Source organism: Hesperophylax consimilis, chromosome 5 (genome assembly GCF_061612785.1).
Source record: "Hesperophylax consimilis isolate HC1 chromosome 5, BYU_Hcon_1.0, whole genome shotgun sequence".
NCBI lineage: Eukaryota > Metazoa > Arthropoda > Insecta > Trichoptera > Limnephilidae > Hesperophylax > Hesperophylax consimilis.
This window is the reverse complement of record NC_142840.1, coordinates 26,212,415-26,233,164: the sequence shown is the minus strand read 5'-3', so window position 1 is coordinate 26,233,164 and position 20,750 is coordinate 26,212,415. Positions and strand designations below refer to the sequence as shown.

Here is a 20,750-nt window from a genome sequence, read left to right as displayed (position 1 = left end):
TAAACCTATGGTGTGTGTTGTTTTTCGTGATCAACTTTTTTTAAACATATTTTGAAGTTATAAAATTATTTCAATAAAAACACAAACCTATTTTCAAATTAAAATTACAGGTAAGCAGTAAGACAACAATAACATTTACTGTAAACTAAATATGTATTAAAAAGTACCTAGGGTGGCTTATCAGCCACAATCATAGGGTGACCATACTGACAATGACAGTATGAATAATTTTGAACAAAAAATAATAATAAGTAAATGAAAATAAATGTGGGTAAATACTAACAGGTAAGAAATAATGAATAAATAATAGAAAGTAAATAAATATAAATAAATTTCGTACATCATAAGAAAATAATTATAAGTAAATATTTATATATAAATTAAAATATTAATAAGTAAATGATGCGTTAAAATTATTTAATAAGTTAATTAAGTAGATAAATAATAAATGAGAATTAAAAGTAAATTAAATATAATATAACAATAATTTAAAGTAATAATAAATACTAGTAAGTAAATATTGTATATAGGGTATCCACACTGATTTATAACAAAACCGAACTTTCAGCTTTGGAGGTTTTGACAATTTTCTTTAATAAATTTATCATACCTATTTTATCTCGGCATATGATTGGCAGACCGGCAAAAGTACGTAAGTAAAAGAAAGTGATGTACAGTTCGGAATGAAGATTTTTCACTTTGGGGATACCGCCGTACATATATATGAATGGTTGCCGGGACGGCGGTATCCCCAAAGTGAAAAATCTTCATATATATATATATATATATATATATATATATATATATATATATATATATATATATATATATATAATATAACCAACACCTCGGCCATAGATCACCCCAAATGGTTCTCTACATTTGGTGACCGGGTTCATGGGGTGAGGATTGTTTAGGTCTCACCAACTGTATGGCGGGCTGGATTGGTTGAGGAAGATCTTTTTACCACTCCAGCAGGACTCTCCCGACCCATCAACTTTGCACCGCAGTATGAGGGATGAATTCAAACGTCCATCACTCCTGGACACACTGATCACCAAATTCCTACCAACCCCTCACACCTTTTCTCTTCCCAGATCTTCATCTTCTTCCTTTCCTTAAAGATATCATTGGATATGAGAGAAATTATTTTCCTCAGGGCCTCCTTCGTGGAGCTAATGTAAAAAAAGCGGTATTTTTTGGGGGATTTGGAATTTGTAATAACGTTAATTACTGTTGCTAGCAACTTGCGTGTCATTATAAAACGTACTAGTATTCGTAAACAATTTTTTTTTTGTAGTCTTAAAAGTGATACTACAGTGCGAGTTGCTTGTAAGCTGTCGGATTCATTTATTAGCCAATCATTGAAAGGGTGACGCCTACGTCATCTCTCCGCTCCCCACGACTTGGTTTGTTCCCCTCACCCTTATCGGAATATCTATGGTTTCTCATGTCTATGTGGTACATACACCTAACATATTTTACTCTGATAAAAATTTATCACAGGATTTTCCAATAAGAGGTGTTATTTTGAATAGCCCGCTATTTCGGTAGATGTTACTTTTGAAGTTGTCATTTTTTGACATTTGACAATTAAAAACAACGCCATTAATAAAAATGGAACGATACACGCTTCAACAACGCATTGAAATTATTAAAATTCACTTGAGTGAATCAAATGCAAATCATCTTGAGTGATGAGGCCCATTTCCACCTCGGTGGCTTCGTCAACAAGCAAAATTGTCGCATCTGGGGCTCGAAAACCCCAAGAGTTATTGTTTATCCTCAACGTGTGACTGTTTGGTGCGGTTTATGGTCCGGCGGAGTTATTGGACCTTACTTTTTCGAAAATGAGGCTGTAGCAACAGTTACGGTGAATGGATTGCGATATCGAGAGATGATTAATGATTTTTTTATGGCCGGAATTGGATGGCGCTACGTTCCACACAAGCAACGAAACCATTGATCTTTTACGATCGAATATCAAAATAACACCTCTTATAGGAAAACTCTGTACTATTTATTTCAGTGAAAATAAAAAATATTATTTTGGTTAATGAACCATCGTAGGAAGCTGCTACCGTATTATTATAAATTATTATATTAAATGCTTCATACTAGTAGGTAGTGCAGACACAAAATTAAAAAAAAAAAACTTTAAAAGTTTCATGTATACGCACGCATACAAGAATTAAAACATATTTTTTATCTCCACCGGTACATACATAATATCTATTTCTGGAAGATGAAAAAGACGTCACACAAAATTTATTTTGCATAAGATTCTTCTTATAGGGAAAAATAAATTTAAAAAATACATTTTGTTTGGAAAATCCAATAAAAACATATGTAAAGTTGGTAATTAATTGAACTCCCAATGTCTAGAGTTTTATGAAGATTAAGCTGTTAATATAAGTATAAAATTATATTCCATTACTATAAAATTATAATATTACAGGCGTTGACCTGTGAAATATCACGTAATATTATTTATAAAAAATATATATTTGCTTCAGGATCATTGCATTTCAAAAGACGATCAGAAATTTACCTTTCGAATGTCAGTATCTAATCTTGAAAAATTACGACAGCTGTTAAAAATTTTAACAAAAGAAATATACAAAGTATAGTATTATTGATTGATAAAATAATGTTGGTACTTACCAACCTACTTCATCGCTTATCCGAATCGTTCCCACAGTCAGTTCCAACTTTAATAATCAAAGCAAATCTCAATTTTACAGGTCATTGAACCGGAGTTACACAAAGAGAAATTATTATTTTTTGTAATGTGGTTTTATATCCACCTTATTGCCAAAACAAATTTAAAGCTTGTAATCATTTTAACAACTTAAGATGTCTAATAGTACGTATACATTTGCGAATTTAAACGCGAACCGATCCACGATTTACGGGAAAGGAACGAAGAAATTGCAAGCGGCGTTTCGCGCATTTGCGGTTACTTCGTTCCTTTCCCATAAGTTGAGGTTCAGTTCGGCAGGTTCAACAGTTTGAAAATGGTCTTGAAAGCCGAAACAATGATAGATTTATTAAATTTGATTTAAATATATATATATTTTTTTTTTTATTAAATGGAGTTCTACGAATTATTGACATTCCTCTCTTCTATTAAATTCAAAATTCTTATTAATTCTTAATTCCTAAATTCTCAGCGTAATTTGTTATTGTTTTTGCCGGGAAAGCCGCGCGCATAACTGTGTCCTGTTTTTGGATTTTTTCTTAAATTTTAGATAACTGTACATCAAATTGTTCTTCAAAAATACGCAAATGATTTCGATAGCCTTCGGTATCTTCTAACGCCATCTCTCTTATGATAGTGTTTTAAATAAAAAACTGGAAACCCGAAACTTGAAATACTGATTTGAATTACACCATTCGTGTTTTCTGACAATCGACTTTTTTTCATTTTTAAACAAAGCTTATGATCTATAGTGATTTATTTTGGGGGTATTATGCCGTATTGCGCTACATAGGCTCTTTAGCCAACGTTTCGGACAGTATTACAGTGTCCATCATCAAGGCAGATGTGTAATCACGTTGCACAATCGTTACATAATCACATTACACATCTGCCCTGCCACTGTAATGCTGTCCTTAACGTTGGCTGAAGATGGAGGTAGAGCAACACGACAAAAATAAATCACTATAATACATTTGGCCGTGAAAATCTCAAATCATATCAAATCTCCACGGAGTTGACCAGTAATTTTTATCTCCGAACTTTGAACTTCAATCTACAAATAATAAATTATGAAATTTTTTTATTGTGTGGTCATCGCTGAGGATAGGAATACTTTAGGGACGAAGAAGAAATGTGTTCACAATCATCAAACGATCCATTAACAGTGGAAAACTTAGTACAAAAAAAAGTACAGAAAATGAAAATCTCATAATTTTATTCACGTTTATTTTCATTTCATACGCTTTTGATTTTCTTTCCGTAAGCACCCATTTTTTGTGTATGGCAGCACTATTGTCTAAGATCACGCCCGTGAAGTGATGTGAGGGAGAAAATTATTTTTAGGGAAAAGCGTAAAAATCTAGGGAAATTTTGAAAAGTTGTCGAAATGAAGACAAATTCTGGGGAAATCACTTATATTCAAGGTGTTTTTTTTTTAATCTTGAAAATTTTCACAATATTCGATTTTTTGGGGTAATTTTGGCCCAATCTCTTAGTTATAAAATCCAAGATGCAGTCTGTGTACTCAGATTGGAGGAAACCATTTTCATGTGCTGGATTAAGTTTTATTCAAAGCTCGGACTCACAAAATGATTCAATATTAATTTAAAAACAGTTTTTTTATTCTAATCTTTGGAGGGGGACAGCTTAATTTTTGTATACAGCTTATAGGAAAGAAAAAAGGAAGTAGTCGGAATAAACTAGAAAGATTTACGTACAAGTGTGCCTGACATTTATCGGGGTTACGAACAGAGCCGTTGTAAGCCGCGAAAGAGTCCATAATATACATTTGCATTTGGAATGGTCAAAAAAATTTTAATGTATGTTTTTTTTTATTTATTTAGATTATCTAAATACCTCTATATAAAATTACTGCGAAAAGAATTGTGACCGCACATTAGTCCCAACTCCAAACTATGTGGAGCTGTCACATCCCCAACTGAAGTAAGTGACGAGAGTGGAATTTTTTCCATGGTATCCCCTTGGGATAGGTAGTATTTACAATTTACTGGTAGGCATGTGATGTAGGTGAAAGGAATGGAATGTGCGTAAATACACGGAAAAAGCGCAAACCAATAAAATTTTTCCAATTTTTATTTTTCTCAGAGTCAGTATCCCGATAATATTAAAACGAAAATTCTTTAGTGTTTCCTTCATCGGAAATATTTTAGTAATGTTTAGAACGGAAACATCTAAAACATATCAGCTTAACCGGCTGGTACCCGAGTGGACAAATGTGTTGAATTCTCATCCAGGCGTCGCCACTTCAAATCACTGCAGTCCTCCATCATTGCAACATCCCCCTCCCTCCCCAACGGTACCCCCCCCCCACCCTGCCGACGGCCATGAATGATTTCCTTCTCAAATGTTTCTACAACAGAATCCACAAACGTAATCGTCCCCAGTTTAATTCAGCATTATGGTCATATTTTTTGTCACACATTATTTCTTATTAGAAAAATAATATAAATTTAAATTAAATTAAAAGGGATCGCGTATTTATTCTATCTGCATACATAAATACCGGTCAGCTATGTTATAACCTTCTCTGGGTTTTGTAATAATCTCTTAAAAATATATCCCCCCCCCCCCACTGATTTTAAATATTGTGGGGAATCCAGTACTGATCAATCGGGAATACCTAATACAAACCCATTCTGAAATTTAGGGTAATTTTGGTCTGAAATCTAGGGAAATAAATTTTTTTATCACACCATCACTGCGTCCGTCAGTTGTCACTTATTCTTATTGTGATCATAGATAAAATATTGACAGCAACAGAATACTTTTAATAATAAGCTTTCCTTCCTATCATTGTCGTTCAAAACATTATTTATTATCATGGACGACCAACTAATAGCAAGTTTATGCGGAGGAGATATTAAATCTGCTGCCGCGGTATTACAACGCCTTATTCATTTGGTAAGTAAGATATTTAAGTCAACTTGTACGGCTTCGATTCTTCAGATTTGTTTAATGTTATGTTTATTCTCTTTCAGAATACTGAGAGATTTAGTTTTCCGGAATTAAATTCTAATGACTTAAGAATTCAACTATGGTCAGCTCTCTTTGAGTACTTACAAAATTCAACAGCTTCTTCTATTCACCCCTTGTGTCTGGCAAACATCAGAATTTTAAGGTAAACAAAGACCTCATCGTTCTAAAAATATACGTCATGTAAGAGTTGGATTGCATTTACAAAATGGTTCCCTTGTTTTAATGAGGATGCAATTATAATTTCAATTTTCTTTTTCTCAGCCGTGATAAAGCAAGCCTCGATGATGTGGTTTGTGAGAAATGGATAAATGTTCTGCTCGAGTTGACCGGTCTCTACCAGCTAACTGTTGTCGATGAGGAACAACTTCCGATTGAATCGCCTCCCGATTCTATAAAGGTGGAGGCTCTGAAATGCTTGTGTAACCTGGTCTTCAATAGCCCAGCTACAACAAGCTTATGCGCCAACAATTGTATGGTGGAAGGGATCATAAGTCGCATGCGAACTTACAAGGATTTGAATATTCCACATAGCATCAAGTTCTTCGATATGAAGCTACTTTTCATCATCACGGCCCTGAGGAAAGATAAGAGAGATATGGTGAAAGACGAGCTGCATGGACTGGCCTACCTTATTGAGTGTTTGGATGATATAATCAAAGAAATAACTCCTTCTGGTGCTGTGTGTCTATTACCCAGTGCCTTGGTTGAAGGGGACCATCACTATACTATGAATGTAAATATATTTTATATTTATCTTGATAACTGCTGAGCTAACTTTATCCATATCGACTGGATATTATTATTGCATTTTCACCAATATTTCAACCATCTTATTCAACTCGTAATTTATATCCTTTATTAGCTGCAAACACCATTATTTTTATCCACCTAGATGTTGCAAAATACTTCTTCACTTTTATAAATATATTATTTTTAATTCATATTATTAAACTATGCTCTCAAGATACTCAGTTTTGTGGACAAGAGTTTTGACATATCAACAAGAGTAAATCTTTTACTTTTAATAAATATGAGCTATGGATTATTGTTCAGAGCAATCTATTTTTCTGCTTTACGCCAAATTTAATATATAATTAAACCTATGTATTTTTTTTATTGATACATTTGCAGTATTTTTTACTTGATAATGTGAGTAAAATAAATAAAATAAAGCGGTAAAAATAAAATAATAAAAACAGTAACTAAAAATTTAGCAATATGTATGTAATTGTTAGATAATTTTTTTTTGTGATATCGCATTTTTTTTAAATTCATATTTTAATTTTGTTTCTCTCATTTTGAGTGTAAGATTGTTAAATGTTTTTATTGCCTATATACAATATTGAATTACCCAAGGGCGTATATATAGAAAAAAGGGTTCGATCCCCCCATCAGCCTCAGTATTGCATAGGAAAAAAGAGAGTAGTACTCGTAGATTACATTCCTGGAAAATACAGCAATCATATTTACACTGATACCGTATCTCTTTTATCAATGTGATGTAAATAATAAGTGGTGTAAGTAGAGGTCCAAAAAACCAGTGTCGAACCCCCGCCATGTGAATACGCTACGTCACTACCAAACACTTTTGTGTAATATGTATTTTTTTGTTTACTTTCTTTTATCCACTTGAGTGCTTGCGTCAATAACTGGAAAATGAGTTGAGTGATTGGCATTCGAGTTGGAAATTTTCATATAAAAAAAATCATATCACCGAATTTTAATACAGAGACATATAAACTAATTATACTGCTATATAATCAATAAATTCACCAATATTTTACCGTTTATCCTATATTTTTAAGAATTATGAAAATAATAACAAAATTGGCATATTATGGTGTGCAATCACTCAAGATGTTCTGCAAACTAGTCATAATATGCCAAAAATCACTCGTTTGGATAAACAATAATGTTAAAATTTTAATTTCAAGGATACACAATTGGATTTGGTCAGTGAAATTCTGAAAATTCTTTTCAACCTCCTACTGCAGTGCAAGGTGGATACTGAGTTAGGAGAGCAGGAGGAAGGTTATATACTACGGCTGGTATCCATCTGCAATACATTGCTGCTGTGCAAATCCGAATCCGGAGTGAAGGAGGAGGAACTGCACAATAATGTTGTCAACTTCTTGACAAGGTAATGCCAGACGTACATTAATACATCGACTACAGTTCTATAATGAAGGGCCTCCGTGGTTGAATGGTTACAATCCTTGACTATGAATCCTGAGGTTGCGGGTTCGAATGCCGGCGCGCGCAAGTAAATTTTATTTGCTAAACTTGTGTTATTTCACAATTAATTTATTTAAAACAATATTATGTTGCATATTTGCGGCACATTCCAAAACGGTGGATACTTTCAGTATCGCCCTGGTGAATGACCACCTTTCAGAATCAAAACATTGCTTGAAATGGCTTTACTTGCAATATAATTTAATGCCAGGTCCTCTTCCACATCTTCCCCTCCCCACTAGCTTCAGGCTCAAGACATATCCCAATTGGGGACGCCATAGTCTCACTGGCTCCAGACGGCTCCAGACACACTTGAGAGCAGTTGGGACTCTTGTGGGGTACTCACATAGTCTGTAAACAGACTGTCACCAAACAAGGCGTGCCAATGATTCATAGACATGATTTTCATTAGTATTGGTGTAGCAAAAGGGATGGGAGATAGTCGATTTCATAATGTTTATTTTATATGAAGCATTCAAACACTTTAGAGCCAAATTTTACAGAATACGTTGCTTAACTTCATGATCTCTTTAAAAATGTTGCAATAAGGAATTCCAGGCAAAATTAAAAAAAAAATATTATTTATCTTCACCTTCTAACTTAAATACCAGTTTTTTTTTTTTTTTTACAAATGTCGATTTCATAATTAAAATAATTTTCAAAGTTTGCATCTTTCATCTTTGCATCATCAAGGAGTATGTGCCAAGACCGAGTTGTTTGTCCTCTCTTCCCCCTATCCCTGCTGAGAAACAGCGTGATGGTTAGTTAGTTAGTTACCATCTTTGGAAGCCCGCCAAAATTATTGAAATCTGGCGGAGTTCGCGTGATGTCATACATATCTCGGTTTTGTCGGTTAACAGTAAAGTCAATCCCACTCTGGTCGGTATAAAATCGGCTCAATTTAAATATTTAGCAAGATTTCCAAAAAACATGAATTCTTTTGAAATGATTTGTATACCCCAGTAGTTAACCGTGTGCGAGTTTACACAGTGCAATTTGGCACAAACTTGTCCTCATTCTTCGTCCTGACCAACCTGCGAGGTAGTGGTGTATGTTCTTCCAGAACCCACCCACCAATCACCGTGCGTGTCTCTTATTGTCTTAATCCTTTTTAAATAATGATTTATTAATTCTACGTATAATAATTTATTATAAAACTTATATATTCAGACTCAGCGTTTGTTGATCTATATAAATATATGTTTTTTAAGCCATAATACTTTTCACTCGAGTTCCTTATTCTGTTACACCTAACATCTAAAACCACAGAATGTGATTTCAAATTTTACTCATTGGAGTATTTATTCAGACATAACAGAGGACGGACAGATATTGGATAAGGTGCCAGGTTACCGCCCGGGCATCGCGGGTTAAATCCTCTGCTAACTAAGTCCTTCCTTATTGCAATAGCAACTTTTTCCACTTATAATGATGGAAGTAGGAGAAATTCAAATTTTATCATTTGTAACCTGAGAATATTTGTATCTCTTATAAAATTTTCCTGTTGTTTCAGTGTTCCTGTGTCTTGTTACTCCCAATTGGCGCCCATCATGACAGAAGAGATGTCCACCCACCAACACACGTTCGAAGGCAGGAACATGGAGGCCGTCCATGACCTGATCAAGTTTCTTCAACTGAAAATGACCAAGACACAAGTAATATCTATTATTCATCACGGTTAAATCACGAACTAAATTTATTTGGTAGTAAATAATATTCAAAGTTTTGCAATGGATCGTTACATCAGATCTGTAGTTTCTAAGTTCACAAATGGAAATCTTGGTGGTGACACTGTGTGAATACATATTATATCTTATTCGTTTTTTTTAATGCGGATGATTTTTAGTAAGATCCGCGTCTTCCAAGGGAGAGAGAACCCTAGGGTCCAAAATAATGTGCTTGTTTTTAACGTCTGAAAGCTGCCTCTGAGTTCGCCACGACTCTTCAGGGGCGTGTCGTGTTACAAGCAGACAGTTGCCTCTGTGGAATAGGGTAAAACACGGGCACAAGGCCTGAGTACTCGCGAGAGTACTATAGAGTATCTTCTATATCAATATACACAATAATAATTTTGTTGGTTTCAGAATGTGACCAGTCAATACGAGAACCTATCTCCCATTCTGACGGTGATGCACAAAGCAGCCAGCAGCAATGTTTACCTGCGTAAATACTTGCGTGCTATGATCCTCCCTCCGCTGAAGGATGTCCACAGTCGCCCTGAGGAAGGCAACACCGTGAGGAACCAGCTCTGCCGACTCCTGACCACTCCCATCACTCATGTCAGAGATCTGGCTGCACAGTTTTTGTTCATCTTGTGCAAGGAAAATGGTAAATATTACTGTTTCGTAACCTATAATTAAAAAAAAAAAAAATTTAAATAGATAAAAATTCCCAGGATTTGTTTATTTTATGTGAAACCGCACAAGAGTCCCAACTAGTCCCAACTGTATGGAGCTATTGAGATTATGGCATCCTCAATTGGGGTATGTTGTTAGGCTGAAGGTAGTAGGGAGAAGGAGGGGAAGCATTAGGGTATTCAGATCTGGTCACCAAACACAGCCAAAGCCATTTCAAGCAACGTTTCAATTCTGAATGGTGGTCTTACACCAGGGTGAGACTGAGAGTATCTTCCACTCTGGAATGTGCCGCAAATATAAAATATATTATTACTAGCTGTACCCCGCCACACTTTGCTGTGGCTTAGTCTGTCTGTGCAGATAGAAATAAAATTTTACGCGATGTTTTATTTTTCAAAAGCATCTTTGTCCAACAGATTACGCTGTTTTAAAAAAAAAAAAAAAACAGTATTATATCTCTCACCGGTGCCATCTAGATAATAGAGGAATATAAAAACACACGCTTATTCTAATGCAATGTTGTGTCAGTATTTCAAAGCAATCGGTGAAGAGCATTTGGAGATTTAAGATTTTGAACAAACGAACATTTACATTTTTATTTATATAGATTATTAGTAAATTGTGAAATAACACACATGGGGTTTGAACCCACAAGCTCCGTCTTCTTAGTCGAGAGCCTTACCCCTTGACCACGGAGGCTTAGAAAGGGGTACTCATAAACTCAGGGCTGGCCCGACGCGGGCGCAATTTGAGCAGTCCTCTCCGGGTGTCGAATTTCCGCGGTGCCAAGGCGCTGATAATCCCTAACCTAACACATCATTCTTAAGATTGTTTTTCATAAAAACCACGCTACACAAAAATACAAATCATCCAAATATAATAAACCTTGGTGGGAACCTGATGCTTTGGAGCACTCAGCTACAAACCAGTCTTATTTTCAATTGTTGTTTTATCAAAAATGATGATAATAAACATATCGTCCCCGTAGCTTACAACACCGCTCAAGTCCAAAATTGGCGGTTTTCACATTTTAATGCCGATAGATAGAGCTGCTCATTGCGCGTCTAACCATTGGTCACATGATATAGACTTCAGTCAATTAGAAGCCTTAATTCAAAAAGTAGTAACAGCGCGCAAGTGGGTTAGCCTCTCAACACCGCACAAGTCGTTAGTCTGTCATACATTTCTCGTAAGAGTACTTCGCGCTCCGTGATTATTATATTTTTATGTGAGTTTTATCGCTGAAAGGTCTTTGCAAGATGTTTTAATAGAAGATTAAGAGGTAAGCTATATAATACAGCAATGTCTATTGATTATCACATAATATTCATATAGAAAGAAATCATTATTGAATATCTTCATTTACTTAAGCGGTGTTTACTAACCAGCTTTTTTAACTTGGGCGGTGTTTCAAAATGTATTTTATTTCTTTGAGGAAGCTCAATAATTGAAATACACTATGGATGGAGAAGAAATTGATTCATGGAGTTCAGGTGATGATGGTGTTTTGCAAGAAATCTAAACTTAGATCATGTGACAACATAACGAACAAAAGCGGCAATATTTATTTGAAAATTTCTGGAAGAACTGGGAGCAGCAAAGATCATTTATAACTTCTCATGTTAATAAAGTACCAAAGAAAATTACAAAAAATCCAGAAATCATCCAAAATAGTCGAACTTACGTTTTCACGATTGATAATGTACGTCACCAAGTCTGTAAAAAAATGTTCTTGGCCACTCTTGATTGGCGCATTAAAGATTCGTTTATAAGATATTGGCTGACAAAAACAGACTGTGCCATGCCTCCAGATTTGTCTACTTCAACCAGTAACCGCAGAAATCCAGAGAAAATTGAAGACCACAAATATGTTGAAAAGTTTTTAGCAGGTCTTCCAAATATGCCGTCGCATTACTGTCGTGCTAAAACATCACGAGAATACTTAGAACCAATTTTCTCGAAAATGACACAGCTCTACCACACATATCAAGAGAATTGTGAGTTAGAGGGTAGAGAATGCCTTGGTCGTAAATTATTTGACAAATTATTTTTGAAACTCAATCTGAGCCTATTCTACCCGAAGAAAGATCAATGTAACGATTGTTGCAGTCATAAAACTGGAAACATTACGGATGAAGAATACGCACAACATGTTTTGAAGAAAGATCGAGCCAGGAGAGAGAAAGATACTGACAAAGATATTGCACAGTCCGGAGCTTGTCATGTATTCACACAGGATGTTGAATCGGTAAAATTGGCTCCGTATCTTCAAGCTAATGCAATTTATTATAAAACTAAACTATGCATCCATAATTTTACATTATACAATTTAGCAACTAAAGAAGTAATGTGTTATTGGTTCGATGAGTCAAATAGCACACTTGAAGCATTTGTTTTTGCTTCATGCTTAGTAGACTATCTAGAGAAAGTTTTGAGCCAGAAATTATTGCCTGTGATTTTATATTCCGATGGCTGTTGTGCTCAAAATCGCTATGTTACCTTAAACAATGCTTTATTACGTTTAGCGATTGAAAAAAATATTGTAATTACTCAAAAGTACCTGGTAAAAGGCCATACCCACATGGAATGTGATTCCGTACACAGTGCAATAGAGTGTAAATTAAAAAGTAAAGAAATTTACCTTCCACAACAATACATGGCTATTACTAAAACCGCTAGGAGTGGTCCTATTCCTTACGAAGCTCGTTATTTGGACTATACCTTTTTTACCGACTTTTCGAAAGAATTAATTTATAAATCTATACGGCCTGGTAAAAAAGCAGGTGACCCAGCCGTCGCAGATGTACGTATGCTAGAATACAGACCAAATAGCACAATTTGGTATAAAATTGGTTTTGATGACGAGCTTCAGCCGTTACCACATCGTCCCACGCCAATTAACAGCATTAAACAAATAAATCACCTGCAGAAATTGTATGCAGCTAGAATACCAATTACAAATCGGAAGTATAAAGTTTTGCAAGACCTAAAAAGTGTATTACCATCTAGTTGCCACTCTTTTTATGATGACCTTCCGCACAGCAATCGCTAAAGACTGCAACTAACTATTAGACTGGAGATTTCGAGTATATTTTTTTATTTATATAATTTTATTACTATTATATCTTGTTTAGTTGGAGTTTATTAAAGACTATGTTTTAAATATTTTCATGGTAAAATAAAAAATAAAAAATAATAATTGCACTTAGGTACGCTCTAAAGGTTCGTGTGTCACCAAATAACTTTAAGCAATTGATCTCAACAATGTTATTCTTAAGATTTAGGTTATAAATACCTATGTATAACGATTGTTAGTTATTTTTGAAATATTTCTTGATAAAAACTTTTCTTTGTAAATCATCTTTAATACCTTATTCCCTAACATTTCCGCAAGCAACACCGCCTAAATCTAATAAAATATCAGTCAACACAGCTCAAGTCATAAAATAAAAGTTAAAATAAAGTAAATTGTCGAAGTAAGTTTAAATAATTATTTCTTAACCTCTAACTAGGGTATTTATTAAGTAATAACAGAAAAAATCCACCGATTTTTTAAAATAAACAGTTTTTTTCGTCTCCTGTAAAGTTGGTAAAAATGACTTATGCGGTGTTGTTAGCTAAGGGACGATATACAGTCTGCTTGGCAAACAAGTCTGTAAAACAACAGTTTAGTTTAATTTTACATTATGAAAGAAATTAGCCAAAATTTCATTCAAACTACTGAACCAAATATACAACCCAAACATATTTGAACCCTTTAGCAGTTAACTCCAATGAACAGCTTGACGTTAATAACTTAACCATTCCCTGGCATCATTCAAAATCAGTTCATTTTTCCCATAGTTCAGTTGTGAAGTTATCTCTTTAAAACTAATTTCTCTAGGTAATTATTTTTAAAATTTTGGTTTCCAGTTTCCCGAATGGTGAAGTACACCGGCTACGGTAACGCGGCCGGACTATTTGCCACCCGGGGGCTGCTGGGGCCCAACAAGCAGGCCATCGGGGAGTGCCTGTACTCGTCCGACAGTGATGACAGTGACACAGAGGAGTACCGCGCCATGAGACACACGGTCAACCCAGTCACGGGGTGTTATGAGCCACCCCACGCCGATCCTATGGCGGGATGCACTGAAGAACAGGTTTGCTAAACTTCAAAAACATATTTATTAACTCTATACTTTTTATTGTTTTTAAACAGGGGATACGCTCCGAAGACCATGTAAAAAAATACAGTATATATATATATATATATACATATATGAAAATAGGAGATAGGTTCCATTCTGTAATATATACGTCGTCAGACAATAAAGGCATCCGTCTTCGCATGTTTGGTACGAAATCACTTTTTTTTTTTTCTTTGTGTATTACAGACTGTGTGTCCATTTACAATACACATTAGGGTGTCCCAGGACATAAGGAAGAATTTTTTTTCATGAATTTAAATATGCATACCCTCTTATTTTATTCCATTTGATTCCAATAACTAATATAATAAATATTATTTTGATTAAACACCGGCAACCCGTGCCGAATTGATGCCTAACATATGGTACAGAGTTAATATGGAAGGATTTTCAATTTTCATTTTTGTCGGATAAATAAAATTTAAAAATGCACAAATGTTCAATTATGTAGTATTTTATATTTAAAAATGGTTTATTGATTAAATTTTGTCTTCTTAGTTTGTTTTTTACAGTCAGGATAAATCTTCCGGTGTTCCTGAACGCATCGTACTAAAAATTATTTTTGTTCCTCTTCAACCGTGAGATTAAGCCATGAAAATCTTGCATTAACTTAACAGTTCTTTCAGCTGTATCATTCACTACCCTCAGCGGCGACACCTTCTTTCTGACTTTTTGATACGAAGCATTATTTGACCACATCGTAGGGAATTCGTTTAGAAAACTGGAATCTGTTTTCAGACGATCTAACAAATACTTGTTCTTGACTGAAATGAAGTCGTAAATATTTTTCTCTGAAACAAAAGTCACTAAATTATGATATGAACCAAAACTTCAATACAAAACATAATTTAAACTACTTGATAAACTTACCATACAATTTACCATCAAGATCTTCCTTCGATGGGATGTAACGTTTGTCATGGGTTGATAAATTATTTTTTTTTGATATTTCGAGCATTTTTATTTTAGTTGTTTGATCCACAGCGTCGTCAAACAGCGATAAAATAGATCCTTCATCGGTCAAATACCATAACTGAACAGAAATAAAGCTGCCATTGAGACGTTTTCATCAATTTTTTCTTAAGCCTTCATCGATTTCAAAAAGCAAAAGTCCTGGTAAGGTGCTTTAACTGCTATAATACACTGTAACCATGGCTTGACATAGGATGTTACTATGAACAGGCAAACGTCTAAAAGTGCCGCCTTATCCTTACCGGTAATTTTAAATTGCGCACAAATTAATGATATTTTCAAGGAATAAAGCGCATTTGCCATCCATCGAGCACCTGGAGGCCGAATCTTAAATTTTCTCTCTGTATCTCCTCCTAAAACTATCACACAGAGCTCTAAAAACTCTCAATAGTCATCTCCAAGTATTTTTGTTGTCAGTGCAGTATGGTAAAAGTCAAGCAAATCATCGATTTCGGAAGCGGTTAGGTGCAATGTGAGATTTTCTCTGTAGCACTGAATTTTATCGGGATCAACATTTTTACAGTTATCTCGAAATTTTTTGAAGAGTGGTATGTCAGGGCTTGTAGTCACTTGACTGATTTTTACTTCAAACACAGCTTTTAATACCAACTATGGCTATATTTGGTATATATTGACAGTTAAATTCACTTTCCGGATATTGTAGAACAAAATTTCAAGAACTTGTCCATTAGATTGCAGTTTAGAACCCGATATTTGGTGTTTTACGACTCCTATTAAAAATATACTCTTTTTAGAAGTGCGTAAATCTAACAACATCTTGCCTGAACGAGTGATGTTCGTTTACTAACAAAATAGCAAGTTACTACAAGCTCATCAACACGTTTGTTCGCTGGCGTCTTAATATACAAGTACTGACATCTTTCGATGCAAGTCGGCACGGGTTGCAGTTGTCCAAAGTAAACGAAAAAAAATTTATAAGTGTTTTGTCATTATTAAAACAAAATTAGAGGGTATGCGTTTAAAAATAACAACTTTAATTTTTTTGGGACACCCTAATACACATGTAACATTAACTACATATAGATGATACGAAACAATAAAAGAAAAAAGAATAGAAATAACAAGTTATAAATAGTGATTTTTGGCATTGACATGCCTCTTGAATTCTTCAAGGCTACTATTAAAAATATCGATAGTCTTGGAGGCGTTGTTTAACAGCGCCATACCTCGTGTCATGCTATGCCGAGCCAGTACGTCCGTTCTGGGATACATAGCAGATCATGGTGCCGTCCCTGGCTGTAGTTGTTCGGTACGAACAACTTATAGCATTCCAGAAGGTATGGGCTATCTATTAAATTATTAAGAATTTTGTACGCCGTTACTACTAGGGCCCCACTCCTCCTCGAGTGGAGACTTTGGTAGCGCGTTTCGGCAAGCAAATCTTCGTGATGCATGAATCGCGGGTACTCTCCGTGCATTCTCAAATACATGTACATCTCAAAAACTAATGATGAAACTAAACTTGAAATTCAATCTCGATTCGATCCTATTCTAACTTATCCTATTGTATTTGACCTACTGTTACTCAATTCTTACACATTGATCCTATTGTAACTCAATTCTTACACGGATATTATATGTTAACCATTACACTTTGTGAACCATGTTATTTCAAAACTGTTTAAAAACAGAATTGACTGTGTACACATATTGTCCACTTCCACATGATAATAAAAAGCTAATAAGTGGCAGTCTCTTCCAATCAACTGTCAAAGTTTGTCCTAAAATAATATGCTAACACAAAAAAAAAATTTGCCGCCATTCCGGTCATTGTCACCCTGGCCACCGCAACCTCTCCTGGGCGCACGGAAGTATCTACTCGTTCGTGGTCGGCATAGCCACGGAAAATGTTTGTTGGTAAACACCATTGCTGCATTGTTAGCACAGGTTTAAATCGGGACTTTACATGTTTTGTCAGAACATTTTAGGTTTTGTCGGGACAGAGGGCGTGATAACAGTGACAGTTCTGATATATCGGGACAGATGGCAACCCTTAAACTAAAAGAAAGAAATGTACCCAGTTCAATAATTAACATTCTGGCGATCTGGCATCATCACCAAGAGAACCAAGTTATCTGGAAAAAAAAAGTCAGTACCAGTGCATACGGAATGCGGCGTCAGACAAGGGGGAAGCTTATCACCAATTTTATTTAACGTCTATATGAATGATTTAAGTAATAAACTCACCTTGGCGAATGTAGGTCGTTACCTGGGAAAAATTTGCGTAAATAACATTGCGTACGCAGATGACATGGTTATTTTGTCTCCAAGCATTAAAGCATTCAGAAAGCTGTTAACGATATGCGAAGAATATGCCGCTGAACATAACATGGTCTACAACCTAACTAAATCTGTGTTACTAGTATTGAAGTCGGGCGCAGGCCCTACAAAAGTACTACCCGTCAGCCTAAACGGCACAAAAATAACTGAAAAACCGGAGGTCAAATACTCATCGTAACAGCGGAGCTCAATGATGATATGGATATTGAGCGACAGAAAAGATCACTGTGCATCAGAGCAAATATGATTTCTCAACGATTTAATAAGTGTAGCCCAAAAGCAAAAAGACAACTTTTTAACAAATACTGCACGAGCCTATATACCTCGGAGCTGTGGACCAACTTCAACAAAGCATCTCTAAAAAGAATGGAAGTACAGTACAACAATTCCTACCAAATACTTGTTGGGCTGTCCTGGTACTGTAGTGCCACTGAGATGTTTGTAGAAGGGCATGCTCCCAGATTATTCTGAGCACTAATGAAAAAACGGATCACCAGCTTTCGAATGCGACTAACCACGAGCGAAAATGGTCTTGTGATGGCGGCACTGCACTTCTGGCAGGGACCTATTTACAAGTGATAGAGCCAAATCCTGATTTCATAGATAAAAAAAAATATTCATACATATTCAGGGTTTTCCAATAAGAGGTGTTATTTTGATATTCAAAGAAAAATGCAAATTTTTAATACATATAAATGATCGAATGTTTATTTCATTATAAAAAGGAAGGTATGCCGTTAATAGTGAAAAATAACATCAGTCAAATGACCACCACGACCACGCCTACAGGACTATATCCTTTTCATGAAATTTTCCATAAACAAATCGCAAAGTGGCTGCCTTATGTCCTCGATAGCCTCACGAATTCCATCTTTGAGGTCTTGAATCGACCCTGGGCTATTGGCGTAGACCTTCTCTTTCACGTGGCCCCAAAGGAAGAAGTCGCGAGGTGTTAAATCACAAGATCTCGGTGGCCAATTGTGATCACCTCTTCGAGAGATAACACGGTCCGGAAACTTTTCCCATAAAAGTTCAATGGTTTCGTTGCTTGTGTGGCACGTAACGCCGTCTTGTTGAAAGTAAACGTTGTCCAGATCAATACCATTCAATTCCGGCCATAAAAAATCATTAATCATCTCTCGATAGCTCTTTGAACATCAAAATAACACCTCTTATTGGAAAACCCTGTATATATATATTTTTTTTTTATGTATATATTTTTGTTTTAAATATTTTTTCTTTTTAAAAATTTTAGTCTAATTATTTTTTTGTATTATTATTATTATTGTATTTTCTTTTAGTTTACTGTGTATGTATTATCTTACAATATTTTTTATATTTACTTTATATATTCTATGCATAATATGAGCTCGTGGGATTGCACCACCCTCCCCGAGATCTGGAATAAACAACAAAAAAAAAAATTATCAAAAAGCCTCCACTCTGTCATGTTAGCTACCATGGTTTTAGTTTAAAAACAACCAAACTTTGCCTCTATATTGTGATATTTTATTTGAGCCTCTCATGTCTTGTAGAAAGAGTATGAGGCCATGAAGCTGGTGAACTTGATGGACCAACTGAATAGAGCCGGCATCGTACAGCCATGCAAAATCGGGCCCGATGGAAAGCCAGTGCCCGTTGAACACATTCTGCAGCTGCAGGACGATCTGCCCAACCAACAGCTACACAATGCATAAATTAGGGTAAGCAAGGTTAGGTGTAAGTCAAGAGTAATAATCAACTTGTATACTTAGTTCCACAGGCAGCCAACAACTGAACAAATGATTAAATGAAGGAAGATAAATGATTATTGATCGTTGCAAATAAACATAGATAAAATAAAAATTAGAAACTGCCATAGACATATGAATATTAGTAGACCTGCCCTAAGTGATTAAAAGCGTATTATCCCCACTCCCCATACCGGTTCCATTGGAGCCGGCTGTGCTCGCGTATGGCCTCAAGTGAAATTTGAAAACGTGACGTCATCATTCTTGTGCGAACTATGGTCGAGGCATCATCGGTTCATTTTACGAAATAACACGGCAAAATGTTGACTTGTACTATGAAAACTTGTAAAAATAGATGTGAAAAAGAGAATAAACCCAATTGTCGTATTACATTCCATATATAAGCATTATTTTACTTTATTTTAAGCATATTCACATCGTATAATATGAATCAGTTGTTACTATCACATCGAGAAACGTCTGGACGCGAAACACAAAGCTGGTTGGTTGCTGGGAAGTAAATTATGAACATTTATAAAAGTGTCTTAACTAAATACTTAAACGAAATATTCGACTCTGAAAATAGAACCGAATGTTTTTGCCGAATTTGGACTTCGCAAATTTGTTCATAACGTGGCGAGTAATTTGCGCTCCCATGTAAAAATGTCTATTCATTCAAAAGCAGATTTTACTTTTAAGAAGTAAATGGTGATATTATAATGCGAGATGCCTATTTACTGTCAGATTGATTTATTGACGAATCACAGTCAGCTTCACTCCCTTCGTTCTTCAACAGTTGATTTTACCCCTCGCCATTATCTTCTCGTCTATTAATTCCTATGTCTGTGGAAACTGCACTATTATTTTTGTGGATTTTTTTTTATTGACTTATTTGAGTTTGACATGGACCTAAAAAGCCATGGAGTTTTATATGGGTAGGATAATCATATTATGATAACTAGTGAGAAGAGGTTTTTTTTTAAATATGAATTGTCCCATAACATTGAGGAGTTCTCCTATTCAAATAATATGCTCTATCCAATTATTATTTTATCTGTGCAATTAATTAATGAGCCAGTGTTGCTAACTTGACGGTTTTTCCATAATTTTTGGCGCATTTGAGTGCATTGAAACGCCAAAATGTTTGTCTTACGACAACAGTGTTACTCGCCGAATAATTTTTTATCTTTCTATATTGCCTGGTTAAATTGAATTTATGAGGAAAAAATTTAAAATGTGTGTTTATGAAGAAAAGCTGAATGGAATGCCA

At 35.1% G+C, this 20,750-nt stretch overlaps 1 protein-coding gene across 1 annotated transcript; it reads left to right on the top strand.

Annotated features, from left to right (window-relative positions):
* The first annotated feature begins 5,474 nt into the window (after positions 1-5,474).
* ric8a (ric8 guanine nucleotide exchange factor A) lies at positions 5,475-20,459 on the top strand. Its single transcript, XM_089632086.1, has 8 exons — positions 5,475-5,623; positions 5,701-5,840; positions 5,960-6,431; positions 7,633-7,838; positions 9,447-9,588; positions 10,018-10,261; positions 14,203-14,429; positions 19,286-20,459. The coding sequence occupies exons 1-8, from the start codon at positions 5,543-5,545 to the stop codon at positions 19,445-19,447; spliced, it is 1,674 nt and encodes a 557-aa protein (XP_089488212.1). The 5' UTR covers positions 5,475-5,542; the 3' UTR covers positions 19,448-20,459.
* The last annotated feature ends 291 nt before the right edge of the window (positions 20,460-20,750 follow it).

What these genes read in the sequence shown, in the direction of transcription:
- ric8a (XM_089632086.1), top strand. Translation starts at nt 5,543, where the DNA reads ATGGACGACCAACTAATAGCAAGTTTATGCGGAGGAGATATTAAATCT. An exon ending in TGAAAATGACCAAGACACAA is followed by an intron (nt 9,589 to 10,017) that starts GTAATATCTATT and finishes TGTTGGTTTCAG; the next exon opens with AATGTGACCAGTCAATACGA. An exon ending in CGGGATGCACTGAAGAACAG is followed by an intron (nt 14,430 to 19,285) that starts GTTTGCTAAACT and finishes CATGTCTTGTAG; the next exon opens with AAAGAGTATGAGGCCATGAA.